Consider the following 14,118-nt stretch of genomic DNA (forward strand, 5'->3'; position numbering starts at 1 on the left):
TGTTTGTTAAATTAGCTCTAAATAAAACATACCACAGATAAATAGTTTCTAAAAAAAAGGGGGGGGGTTTTAATTTAGTAGTAAGAAATTCAAACTTTAAAATCATTACCGAACAAAATTTATTCTCCTACGGTAAATATAAAGGGTGGGGTTAATTCTGAGAGGTGTAGTTTAACTGGTCAAACTATAGATTTGCTCACTAGATATCACTAGTTCGAGTTTCATAAATCTCAGAGCCACCGAAAACTTACATGGTTGTTAATTTTAGGGTCCGTAAAATTAATGGAGGTGCACGTAAACTGATCTAGATATTTATGTTAAAAAAAATCTTAAATAACATGAATTAAAAAAAAAAAAACATTCTTAAAAAAATGAGAAGGGACCGAGTTAGACTATGTATTTTAAATTTTTAATTTTTTAAAAGTTTAAAAATAATATTTTTTATTTATTAATAATAAACTTAATAAATTTATTTTAATATATTTTCAACTAAAAAAATACCTTTTTTAAAAATCTTCAACTATATTCACTTGCACCACGTTAGCATTGTCTTCAGTTAACCACGTCAAAAAGGAGGTCTGGATTGCACGCGCTGTTTTAGTTCACGACTCCTGTTTTTCGGGGAGAAGTAAATCTATTGAAAGTTCGTTCAACTTGACATTGAAAGTTTTAGGACAAGTGAGTGTAATGTAACTGGTAGGGAGGGTGGAGGGAACAAGAGCCGTTATCTTTGATTCGGCTCACCAGCAAACAGATTGATCTCTAAGTTATACTGCACACTTGTGCCTGCAAACCCATTAATTGTAGAAGTGATAGCATAATCATTACCATGATGTTTTTTTAACTGCTACAACTGCACTTCACTCCAGTTGGGTGGCGATTACCCCCCATTTGTTACCATTGTTCAAGTAATTAATTAATCTGGGATAGTTTATAGTTGTAATTATTTTTTTAAAATTATTTTAAAAATCAGTGTATTAAAATAATAAAAATAAAAAAATTTAAAAACACATTTGCACTATATTTCTAAATACATATCAAAAGCATGACCAATGATCATTCTAGAATTTTTGATTGAGATTGGGTCGGAAAATTTATCGTAAATGAATAAGTTTAGTATCGATAGCTTATTTAAAGCTTAATCAATAGAAAAAATTAACTTCATTGTGAGAAAATTGGCTCGGAATTACTAGCAATTATTATTGGAATATTTAGCAGCGTTACCTTCATGTATGTTAATTATATGTACATTATTATACAAATAATAATAATAAAATATTTTCAAATAAAAAATATAATTTTTTGTTTTTATTTATTTATTTAGAAAACAAGTTTTTTTTATATTTTTTTCTTTTTTATATTTGACATTTTAATCATTTTTCACTACGTCTATTTATCACTATTTGTTTCTTATCTTGATTTTATTTTTTCTTTATAGTTTTTTTTTAAATATTATTTTTTATTTTTCACACTTTAAGTGTTCATTACTTTGCACTTGACCTGTTTATATCATTTTTATTATTTTTATCTTTTTATTTTTGTAATTTTTTTTTCTTTACATGTTTTTTTTAAATTATTATATAACACCTAAGGAAATAATGTTTTATTTATAGCAATTGCAACATTATTCCGTTCTCCTGGTAAGATGAAAATCAACTTGAGAATTTAAATATTTTTTATCAACACATGAGATTTTTATTATATTTTATTATATATAAGTGTCGAATTTTTTGTTTCTAGTTATACTTTTTATTTAAAGTAAAAAAATATGTTAATCTACACATTAATTCTTTAGCGTCGGGAAAAAAATTATTAGACTTGCAATAAAACAAGTTGAATAAACACATTAATATTTTGTTTTTTGTATTTATTAGTACATATGATTCTCGATATATTTAATTAAACTCATGCATGTGTCTTTTGATTTATAATTAGATTTAGAAAAAAAACATTTGAAAAGTTTACATATTTATTTTTTTTATTAAAAAAATTATTTGACTCGTGATAAAATATGGGTTAAATAACTAGCTATAGCATATACTTGGAACATGGTCTCGAAATGACAATTGTGAATATTGCAAGCATTTCTAACATGTCTTCATTTCCAATGCCAGCTGGTTCTTCCCACGATTCTTCATGCTCTAGGAGTTTTTCAGTTCCTTTCCTTTTTCTTTTTAGAAAGACTTTTACTTGGGAGACAGAGCATTGTTTTGTTCGTGGATAAAAAGGCAAGTGGACGGGGGGAGCAAGATAGGCTTTTTCTTTGGGAATGATAATATCAGGCAAATATACAAAGCAACACAAGGATTATTCTATGATTAAGAACTTATCAGAATCACCAGGCCAAGCCTCTTATCTAATCTAAACCCTTGCAGATTGGCCAATGGTGACATTCTACAAGGGCTGCCAGCAATGTTTATTAAATCCAGTCTACTGGTGAAAACTAATATAATCAGGGGTTTTTTTTTTCTAATTGTTTTGAAAATTAACCGATAACTTCTTAACTTAACTAACAACTTGACAGGATCAGCTCTAATTTTTTTTTATCCGAAGTAAAATCTTTCAATTTTTTTTCTCTAATAATCTTATCCAAAATGATGTTTTTTAATACTAGTTTTAGAATAAATCTGAATTAACCTACCAATTTATACACGAAACAATCAATCCCACGATCTGAACCTCGTCCTGGACATGACAACTATGCTACCGTGTACCTAGCTATGGCTTATCCCCCAAATTGCTTGATCCTCATGTTAGATAATCTGGAGTCCAATACTTAAATAATAGCATAGTATCAATCTTGATTTGATTTTAGAGCAGGGAGCCCCTGCACGTGTTCTAGCCTCCAAGTTATGACTGCATTGCATTAAAAATGTCACAAGGGAGGGAGAGATGGGTGGAGACTGGATAATGTCTGTAGAGTATGAAACCTTCATGATTTAAGGCATCACAATAAGCCACGTGTAAGTCATGGGTGGATAGCAGAGACTGCTCATTCTGCCTGTCCCTTTGAGCCCTTTTTGTCTTACTTCATCACAATCCCTTTATCAATGTTGTTTGGTTTGTATTTAGTATTTTGATTTTTTATTTTCCTTTTGTCTTTTATTTTATTTTCTTATTTTTCTTTTTTCTTTTGGTGAATTTTATTTTCCTTTTTAATATTGTTTTATTGTGTCTATAAATAGTGGCTGTTCTGTTTCATTTAACATTGCAGTACTCACAAACAAAACCGAAAAACGCGCTTTTTTAGTTTCTGTAGTGATTGATCTAGAAGCTAAATTTTGCAAAAAAAACAGAATAGGATAATGGAGGGAAAGGTATTGAAACCATCAAGATTCAAGAGGGTTTGTGTGTTTTGTGGTAGCAGTACTGGGAAGAGAAAATGCTACAGAGATGCTGCCACTGAACTAGGTCAAGAGCTGGTAAATTATACTTCCTGTTTTCACTTTGTGTTTTCTGGGGCTTTTGTGCTCGGTATTTAAAGGGTTTTTTGTGTTTCCGTTTAAGGTGGCAAAAAGGTTAGATCTTGTGTATGGAGGTGGAAGCATTGGACTGATGGGCTTGGTTTCTCAAGCTGTTCATAGTGGTGGAGGCAATGTTCTTGGGTACAATATATACTTACTCCTTTTGCTTTTTCTGGGTAGATTATTATGTTGATTGGTTTCTCATCTTCTTGCATGAGTAGCCTAATTTTAAGACTGGTTTTGTTTACAGGATCATACCAAGAACTTTGATGAGCAAGGAGGTGCAAGATCTCATTTGTGATGGATTTTCTTTATGTTTTGTTCTAGTTGGTGATAGTTTTTCAGTTTTTGGGGGTCTAAAGTTTGAAACTTTTAGCTTCATTGTGTGCAAAGATTGTATCTTTATATGTGTGTATGTGTGTGCAACCACAGATCACAGGAGAAACAGTTGGAGAGGTAAAGCCAGTAGCCGACATGCACCAAAGAAAGGCAGAAATGGCCCGCAATTCTGATTGTTTTATAGCGTTACCAGGTCCCATACATTTCTCGCTTTTATGTATAAATAGATCACGCGAACTCGTCTCTTTTTTAGTTCTCGTAGTAATCAATGATGTTTTTTGTGTTTATAATTTCTTCTTCATCCCTTTACTTTGGTTGCAGGTGGCTATGGCACTCTGGAGGAGTTATTAGAAGTGACTACTTGGGCTCAGTTAGGCATCCATGACAAACCTGTGAGTTTTCCTTGCATGCCCCTCAAAGCATCATAGCTCTCTATTTCAAGCTCTTGACTCTGTTTCCCAAAAAAAGCACAGGTGGGTTTGCTTAATGTTGATGGCTACTACAATTATCTTCTGACTTTCATTGACAAAGCCGTGGATGATGGCTTTATCAAGCCTTCCCAACGCAACATCATTGTCTCTGCACCAAATGCCAGAGAACTTGTTCAAAAACTTGAGGTGGGTTACTGAGGTTTTGCTTTCTTTTCAGAGGTCATATAATTTGGAGGAGTTCATTTATGGAAAAGACAACCTGATGTTTGAAGAAATAATCCTTCGCAGTTTTTCATCTTGGTGTCCTCTTCATTTTCTTGTGTGTTGTTTACCTGTGAATGATGCACTGTTTTGATTAGGAGTACGTGCCTGTGCTTGATGGAGTTATAGCCAAGGCAAGCTGGGAGATTGAGCAGCAACAACAACAACAACAGGTGGGGTTCAATGCTACAACTTTGCATACTGAAGTTGCTCTATAAAGGAGAGACATTATAAAGGAAGATATGAAGTTAGGGATGAAAAGGTGCTTTAGGCTTTCTTTCTTTGCTTTTTAGTCTTGATTTTGGGTTACATACCAACGATTCCATAATGGTCTGGTTCGGTATGAATGACTTGGGTGATTAGAGGAGTGAAAAAACTGACGAAGGTGGGTCTTTTGTGTATGTTTTACTAGCACTTCATCAAAGGAAAAAGGCAGTCTAAATTTTACCTGGGGTATTAAGATTGTAGTAGTGATATTTTGTACCTTGAATTATGTTTATGTTTAAATGATTATATCTATATAGAAACAACAAGAAGCAAAAATGCAAAAAAAAAAAGCAGCTTTATTCTCTATGGACAATGCTCTCTATAGCCAACTACATATGCCTTATCTTGTGTGGTGTTTTGTGCATTTGACATCACCTTGGGGTCCTTGAATGGTGGGGCTTGCGTTAGTGGGTGGACGTGTAGAGTGCTTTGTACCAGCTCGGTGTTTGCTGGGCTGGCTGGTCGGGTATGAGTGATCAGGGAATACTACTACTGCTACAGTTCAGTAGCTTGGACAGGGATTTTTTGAACTGTAGCTGGAGAGTCCAGAGGCTGTTTGTTTTGTGCTACTACTGTAAGAGAGAGAGAGAGAGAGAGAGAGAGAGCGAGAGAGTTAATGATAGCCTGAAACAAAAAGAACTGACCAATCATGGCGATGACATAACAAACCACCAAACTAGCTTCTTTTGTCCTTTTTTTTTATTGGTTTCTGTACTAGCCTTTTGCTACTGGTAATGGTCAAGTCACTCAAATCCTTACCCCTGGCTTCTACCAGCAGCAAATACTTTTGTGAAAATTCAGGAACTGCCTTTGTATCTGGTACAGTTACTTGACAAATTTCCTGTGGATGGGACGGGACAGTTGGAAACTTGTGGTAACTTCATTCTTTTTATTAAGTGATTATACCTGTCCAATTCTCAAGTATTTGCAAGTCCATATATAAAACACAGCCTAACAAGTCAACTGGGTGATTCTTAGACCCGTGGGTTTTTCAATGCAAAACCCCCCTTTTATTTCCTCACAAAAACAACTGTGTTTTGGTTTTTTTTAAGTCAAAGTTTAGGTTGATCCGTTGAAACTTGTGTTGAGTAGATTTCTGGTTGGGTCTTATAACTATAATGAAAACTGTATTTATTTTATGTATTAATTATTGTTTTTTTATTAGGAAATTGGTATAATTGGATATTAAATATATTTATAATAAGTTTTGAGGTAAATTTAGAGGGTGTTTTAATGAAAGGATTAAATCCATTTACTATTGGAGTTGAAAAATATTTCTTTCACACCATCAAACTCCCTGGAATCGATTCTGCAGAGCTTGGGGAACTTGGAAAAACTTTTCTAGGACTAGTGATGGATAAATGATAACATCATGTGTTTTTTAGCCTGCATCAGAAAAATCGACCCAACGGAGCAGCATCTAGATTTGGGCCTGATTTAAGGAGTCAACAACGTTTTTTGGACAAGCTAATAACAGGCCGAGGGAGGAACAAATTTAGGTTAGCTCACAGAGTGCTTATCCATAAAGCTCCAACTTGGCAAATTCCAAGTGACTCAATGCAATTTCTTTCTCTTAACAAGAAATGATACTAAATCAAATATTATAGCAAGTTGAGCCAATTCTTGGTCTTGCAAGTGGGATACAAGTGTGTCGTCGCATGGTGACTGAACCAGATAAGCCTGTGCCGCAACCAAGAGATGCAAGAATGGATCATGAGGCAGTTCCAGTGCCCTTTAACCTTGTGGGACAGTTTCTACTTGCCATTTGACATAAAGGAGCCAGCCATTTTGTCTGTCTGGTCCAAGAAAGACACGGGAAGCATTAGCATGGATCACCCAAAAGAAGTGTATCAAGGAGTATCATAAGGCCCAGGCTTTGGGCAACGTGACTGTAGTTGGGGACCGCTTTAAGTTTTTTGCAGTTTGTGCCTGCCATTTTGGCCTTCTTCTGTTCTCAAAACTGGTCCATTCCTTGCAAAGGCAAGACGATCATGATGCAGAAACACTGCCGCCCTCAAGAGCTTGTCCCAAGAGACCGATAACTATAAGCCAACTAAAATAGGGAGTAATTCCAGTGGGGACCATGATATTGCGGCTGGACCATATCTTTCTTAGTTTTTAAATTTTTATTTTTTTAAAACATTTCAAATTAATGTTTTTGTGTTGATATTAAAAATAAAAAATATATTATTTTAATATATATTTAAATAAAAAACACTCTAAATAGAAACAAACATAGTATGGGAAACCTGAGGCATGGAAGTGTGTAGTAGTACCACATGAAACTGAAAGTGAAAACTTAAGTCTGTAAATGTTACAACTTTGGGGAAACTAGAAAGTAGGCCTAGAAAAGGAGATGTCTATGAAACCAGAGTCAACTACAGGCTTGAAGGGGAAGAGGGAAGCAAATTTTCACAATATGCTAACCCACACATCTTTCAAAATTGCCTATGAGAACAACCATCAATAACCCTTGAGTTGTTGCCTCAAATTTCATGTGGGTTTTAATTTTATGTTATCGTTAGCAATTTCTCTTAGATATAAATTAATTATTAATTACACAGTCTTCGTGTACAAAATCTAGTTCGAGTATCACTCTAAATATTATAGAAAAAAAAGGGTGCTATAATTGACAACTATTAATAAATAATTAGTTTGATATACATGTATTTTTTAAAAAATTTAAGAATATTTATTCATTTTAAATTAAATTCAAGTTATGGTTAGATAGATGAGTATCTATACCCAAACCAATACCCAATTTATACCTGTTGAGATACATTCAAGTTAATATCTGTTAGATGCAGATGACATTATCCTTATCCGATACCTTCGACCATGCATTTACAAGGGGTGACTAAAAATCTGAATAGAGAGGGGACATGGCTGGCGCCATGGCAGATTGAATGAGGAATGTAGTTGATGTAAAAGATGCAATCCTTTCAGTTTACAAGGCTAACAGTGGCCGAGAGACCTTTCATATATATATATATATATATATATATATATCTCCAAGGCCTGCAGCCTCCCCATCGAACCCTGACAACTTCATCATTTCTTCTTCTTTATTGTCTCCCTCGTTCCTGTACCGCACACCTGACTTCAATCCTTGCAGATTTAAAATCTTTGTAGATTGTCTCTAGTTCAATCCTAACTTTAAGGACAAAATTCTTGTTATTCGGCTATTCTCTCCTTCCAGAAACTAGGGAGCAGTGATCCATTCAGTATTGGGCTAAGACCCAGATCAAATTTCGTAGTAGGAGGAGGACTGTTATCTTTTCAAGAAAAACCCAGCAACAAATCTTGATGGCTTTTGTCCAATTTGATGGATGCCTTTTACCTTCCCCCCGGGGTCCCTAATGGGATTCAATTCCAAAACTTTGGGACGATGTAAGCCACACTTGTTGGCTCTTACTGTCAAGATGCTTTCCATTTTGTCAGAACTAAGAAGCCATTGTTCTTGAATCACAAGCATTTAAAAATGTCAGTGCCCAAAAAAATCAAATTGAAATGCTACTAATACTGCGAGTGTTCATAGCCAAACTTAAACTCCAACGCTGATTCAGTGGAGTCTTGCAATTTTTCTAGCTTACGCTACACTCGAATTTCTAACAAGATTTGTTGTACTGCAAATACGAGAATCTTGACATGAAGCACTAAAAATCGTGGTGGAAGTTCTTTTCAATTCGTATTTATGGGTCCCTTGTGCTTTGACACTTGCATCTAATTAATGATTACGTATCCTGAATTGCGCCTCAACTGGAGGTATTTTGTACGGTTGTTTATATATATATATATATAATTTATTTTTTGATATTAGAATATTAAAATTATTTAAAAATACTAAAAAAATTTAATTTAAAATAAAAAAAATTAATTTTTAATAAAAAGACGACCAACCGCCTAGCAAAACAGCACGGGAAATCACGTATCAAGTCTCAGCAATAATTCCAATACCAATGCCCAATTCACACACAAGTAAAAGACAATGGGTCTAGCATGATTGTCTTTAAAAAAGTTGTTAAGAGTTATTTAATATTCAAAAGCAATTATTAGAAAAATATAATTATATAAAATAACGCTTTATTAGATATTTTCTCTTTATTTATTTTTAACCCAATTCAATAACAAATCATGATAATATTAAACAGGTATTTAACTTTTGTCTTCGTTATGTCATCTTCAATTCATGCCCTTCTTGGACCTTTGTGTTTTTTCATTGAACTTGAGCTAATTGAGTCTTTCATGCATCCTTCTATACATGAAATGAATTTATTCGGGCTAAATAGCTATAACACCCGAGGCGATAATATATAAGCAATCTTTTGATCAGAAACTTTATAAAAAAAATAGAGCTTCAGCTTTCAATCATGCTATATAAAGGGAAACATCTTTTTTCTGTACATTTATAATGAACTCAAAGTGTCAAGGAACTTCCAGGAAATTTCATGGAAAGTTGATTGATTCCACTGTTTCATCTGTCATTTACATAAAACAATTAAAACCTGCGTACCAACCTTGGATCAAAATCAATAACAAAGCAAATAATGCAGAGAGGGGGGGTCCCCAAGATTCTCCAAGGGAGCATCGATGGAAGAACGTTGGAATTTCAGTAAGAGGCAACGGTAAAGAGGCCCTCATTTGCCTACAGGGAAAAGACTTCCTTCAAGTCTCTGGAGAAGACTTGAGACTTCCAAGTCAAATTGTCCATATATATATATACATAAAAGGTGTAAACCATTATGATATTGAAAAATTAACATCGTTGATCTCCAGCTTGACCATTAAGCATAATGTGAAAGAACGCGGAGTCTCCTTTGAATTTAAATGAGCCCATTTATTCTTCATGATTCTAGACCCACTACGTCTTAAGAACATTTATATATTTCTCGTTGTAAGATCTAAACACCTCTCAATAGTTTAACTGTAACACTAGAAATTATTATCCGGCTTCCAAGTCTAAAAGTGAAAAATAAAAGCTACAATTTCATGAATCATGCTCACACATGATTAATGCTGGGACAAGCTTAGAATATGAAAAGAGCAATCAATCTCCATTCATTGTGAAAAACTTATTGCGGGGAGCAAATGCTTGGTTTTCCCAAAAAAGAAAGCAACTTGCTTGTATTTTAGAGTGTGTTTGGTGTTGTCGTAGATTTTACGCTTTGAAAATAAATATAATAATTAAAGGCTATATTTTTTTAAAAAAAAAACCAAATTCAAGAGAGTGAAACTTAATTAAAATCACATGGATAAGATGAAGGTTAAATCATAAAAACAAACGGAGCATGAATCGTATACGTGTATTAAGGTAGTTTAGTTGGCAAGTAAATACAATTAACAGCGAGGTACCCATCGTACATGGACAAATCTCTACATAGAAAATGAATATGACCAAATATACTCGTACCTGTAATAGACCAGCTATGAGCTTGCCATACATTTCAATGCCAGAATCCAAAAAAATCAACAGGAAGCAAAACATCTAGTTACTATGACCAATTCAAAGAGTATCTACAATACTGACGAAGGAAGAGAGGTTAGCTGACCATGAAAGTTCTAAGATGCTGTTTGAAATCTGAAATTTGTAGCCAGAAAAAAATCATTTTGTTCAAAAACCTAAATATGTGGTTCAAATTTTTGTTGGAAAAAAACATCCCCCGTGCCTTGTAATTTCCAAGTAAATGTCCAAAATCCGTAGAACATAAAAAACGAGGTCAAGCAAGATCCCAAAAGACATGTCATGAGTGTCCCCTCACATTGTTTGTCACTGGTGACTTTATGATAAACCGCGTGGGTTCCACCATTGATCGATCTTCCGAGCACCAACTATCTCCATTTTTTTTCTTCCTGACCAGGTCTTCTTTTAATGTTTTTTCTATCAACCAACATCACCAACATATCTCGATCCCTTTATAAATATCTTGCAAGGAATGAGCGTGTCCATGGAGCAACCTTTCCACTTTTATATTGAGAATTGCAAGCTTTAGTACTACTACTACTAATACTACACACTAGTGACTAAAAACTACAGACAGCCAGCATCATACCATGGCTGAAATGGCATTAAAGCTTGATCTTCCAGGCTTCCGTTTCCACCCAACTGAAGAGGAACTTCTTGATTTCTACCTTAAAAATATAGTTTTTGGTAAAAAAATGCGTCTTGATGTTATTGGCTACCTCAACATCTATCGTCATGATCCTTGGGACTTGCCTGGTACGTATACATATATATTGCTCACTCCCTTTTAATAATTTTAGTTCATGTTACAACGCAGTTAGCTTAATCATGCATGCTTACATCAATGTTAATGTTGTTGTGGTATAGGATTGTCAAATGTTGGGGAAAGGGAGTGGTATTTTTTTGTGCCTAGAGACAGGAAGCATGGTAGTGGAGGAAGGCCTAATAGGACTACTCAAAATGGGTTTTGGAAAGCCACTGGTTCTGACCGGAAAATTGTGAGCTTATCGGACCCAAAAAGGATGATCGGATTGAGAAAGACTCTTGTTTTCTATAAGGGAAGAGCACCAAGAGGGAACAAGACTGATTGGGTCATGAACGAGTATCGCCTGCCTGAATATTCATGCCCCTTGCCCAAGGTACTTATCATATACATTAATCTCAGCTTTGATTTTTTTATTAACTCTTGATTGAATGAAGTGTTTGTGTTATTTCTTATTTTTTTGGGGGGGAGATAAGTTAGTTTTAAATTATTTTTACTTATAATCACTATCACTTGTTAATTTAAAAGAAAAGGCCAAAGGAAAATAGAACTAATTAAAAAGACCTTCACATAGTTGTTAGGCTAATTCTGATTTCCTAGGCATGAATGTGGCCAAGAAACCTCCCACAGTTGTTGTTGGTTTCAAAGAATCAACATCTCACTGCAATGAGGATTTTACCTTTTGCAAAGAAGGGACAAGATGTATTAATTAAGGTCAAGTTCTGTGTTATTTCCATGTGGAATATTGCTGTAAGCTGTAGTCAAAAGGACTTGTATCATTCAATTCCATTCTATTTTGAAGTGTTCGCTGTTTCTGAAATTTCTCAGTAACCTGATTCTTTTTTCTGTTGACAAAGAAAGATACAAAGAATGGACCCATTTTTGGAATAACTTGAGATGGTGATTCTACGCTGTGCTTGTATTAATTTTCTGACATACAATGCAGGACATAGTCTTGTGCAAGATATACAGGAAGGCAACTTCGTTGAAAGTTCTAGAGCAAAGGGCAGCAATGGAAGAAGAAATGAAGACAATTCATGCGTCTCCATCTTCATCCCCACCACCATCATCTTTGGACACCATGTCATTTTGCAGTCAACTAGAAGATCCAGTGCCACCGATATTAATGCCTGCGCAAAATTTGGTTTTCAAGAAAGAAATAGAAGACAACAACAATATTAGATATGAAAAACCAAACGAGATTAAAAGGCCAAGTCTCCATTTACCTATGGGGAAGGACATGTTACCAGAGCTCCAAGTTCCCAGCAAATTGAGCATGGAGTGGAACCAAGATCCCATCTGGTCCCTAAATAGTCCTTGGATTCAAAATTTTGCCCATTATGCAGACATTTTGAATTTCTAATAACCCTGATTATTAAGCTCAGAATTTTTGTTTTGTATATAACTGTCGTCTCACCTAGCTCAGCTAGTAACTGTCGTCTCACCTAGCTCAGCTAGTAACGTTGTTTAAGCTGAGCTGTTAAGATAGAGGCAATAACCTGGGAGTTAAATGTCTTGGAAGAACTTAGATTATCCTTGTCGATGAACAACTTAATTAAGAGCCCTGGAGAATCAATACTCAAATACTCTCCTTTTTTGTTTTGTGAAATGGTACGCTGTTACTTGTTAGATCATACCGATGGGCCGAGGTGTCGGTTCTTTATGGTGATGATTACTTGGGGTTATTACTCGGTGATATAGCTCTTCATTATCTCAATTGGACTCCACGTTCAGGTTTCAGTTTCGAGCTTTTCTGTTTTTTAACAAGAAAAGGTCTCTCATCATGCGAATCTTGCCATATTATAATAGGATTAACATAATTATATTAGTCTTCCTTCTCCCAATTTGACACATGACCACTTCACGACCCCAAACCTTAATAACTAACGAACTTTTAATTTTTACTCTCTACCATTAACCATATATTTAGAGAATAATATAAAATTATTATTGAAATCTCATTTAAAAACTTAAAATTTTAAATGAAATAATTATTTAATATAATATCAGAGTATTATTAATTAAATAGCTACTAGTTCAAACCACATTATTTTTATTTTTATTAATAAAAATTAAGCATGGAATAATGTATCCCAATACAAGTTTTAAGTTCAAAGAGATTTTATTTTAAGGGTTGTGTTTTAAAGAATACTATAAAAAAAATTATTGAGACTTTACTTAAAAAATTTAATACCTTTTTTAGTGACATGATTCTTTTGCACGATAAAGAATATTCCTTACACAATTTATCCCTATTCTAACTTCCGTGTTGGGCTGCTAAGCCTCCTTGGATTTAAAAGGATTCACAAATTTTTTGATATAAAAAGGGCTCATTTAGCTGAATATTAAAATAAAAATAAATAAAATAAAAGAAATTGATATAAAGGTGTGTTTTGCCATTCACATTTTTTATCCAAATCAAATTGGGCAGGATGGGTCTAGTAGGCTCAGCCCGGCCTTAATTGTTTTTTGGTGGATCCAACTTAACCCGCACGGATTAGGCTGGACCAGCTGGCCCAGTGACACTGGCACAAGCCAATGAACCGACTGGCCACTGTTGATGCATATGTTAATTATTCACGCATGCGTTGGACAGTGACAGGGTAAAATTATATTTCCCAAGGGGGAAAAAACACGCAGCTTACTTGATGCGGGAGATTAATGACGAAGACGATGGCGAAGGTGTGCTGACTGGCCGAAGCTACTTTCTTACCCTCTGCCTCTGTTCTTTGTGCTCTTCTCCTCTGGTCTTGCTTTTCTTTGCTTGGTTTCTTTTTTCTTCTCTTGTTCTCCCTGTCTCTCTAAGTGTCTCCCTGGTGCTGGAGCTTGATGAAGAAGACGATGGCGAAGGTGTGCTGACTGGCCAAAGCTAAATTCTCTCCTTCTCTGTTTCTGTTTCTGTCTCTGTTTTTGTTTGTTTTTACTGTGTCTCTGGTTTTTTTCTCTACGTCCTCCTTCCCCTGGTTTTTCACTCGTTTCCTGCCTTTTCGTTATGTATTCTGTGTTTTTCGTTCGGGTAATCGGGTTCGTTCACCTGATCTCTTCTCTCTCAGCTGTTTTTTCCGTGTATCTTTTGCGTGGCCTTTCTCTGGCTTTTATAAAGCCAGAGAATGTCATGCGTTCGCCCAGCAA

At 34.7% G+C, this 14,118-nt stretch overlaps 2 protein-coding genes across 2 annotated transcripts; both read left to right on the forward strand.

The window, feature by feature from the left end:
- Positions 1 to 3,197: 3,197 nt before the first annotated feature.
- LOC7472088 (cytokinin riboside 5'-monophosphate phosphoribohydrolase LOG5-like) lies at positions 3,198 to 4,942 on the forward strand. The gene is made up of 7 exons (XM_052455681.1): positions 3,198 to 3,422; positions 3,508 to 3,605; positions 3,715 to 3,745; positions 3,897 to 3,996; positions 4,125 to 4,195; positions 4,277 to 4,420; positions 4,594 to 4,942. The coding sequence occupies exons 1-7, from the start codon at positions 3,306 to 3,308 to the stop codon at positions 4,711 to 4,713; spliced, it is 681 nt and encodes a 226-aa protein (XP_052311641.1). The 5' UTR covers positions 3,198 to 3,305; the 3' UTR covers positions 4,714 to 4,942.
- Positions 4,943 to 10,677: 5,735 nt separating this feature from the next.
- On the forward strand, positions 10,678 to 12,595 carry LOC7474966 (NAC domain-containing protein 6). Its single transcript, XM_002313644.4, has 3 exons — positions 10,678 to 10,979; positions 11,091 to 11,362; positions 11,933 to 12,595. Exons 1-3 carry the CDS (start codon positions 10,814 to 10,816, stop codon positions 12,347 to 12,349), a joined length of 855 nt encoding a protein of 284 aa, XP_002313680.2. The 5' UTR covers positions 10,678 to 10,813; the 3' UTR covers positions 12,350 to 12,595.
- The last annotated feature ends 1,523 nt before the right edge of the window (positions 12,596 to 14,118 follow it).

Source organism: Populus trichocarpa, chromosome 9, assembly GCF_000002775.5.
Source record: "Populus trichocarpa isolate Nisqually-1 chromosome 9, P.trichocarpa_v4.1, whole genome shotgun sequence".
Lineage (NCBI taxonomy): Eukaryota > Viridiplantae > Streptophyta > Magnoliopsida > Malpighiales > Salicaceae > Populus > Populus trichocarpa.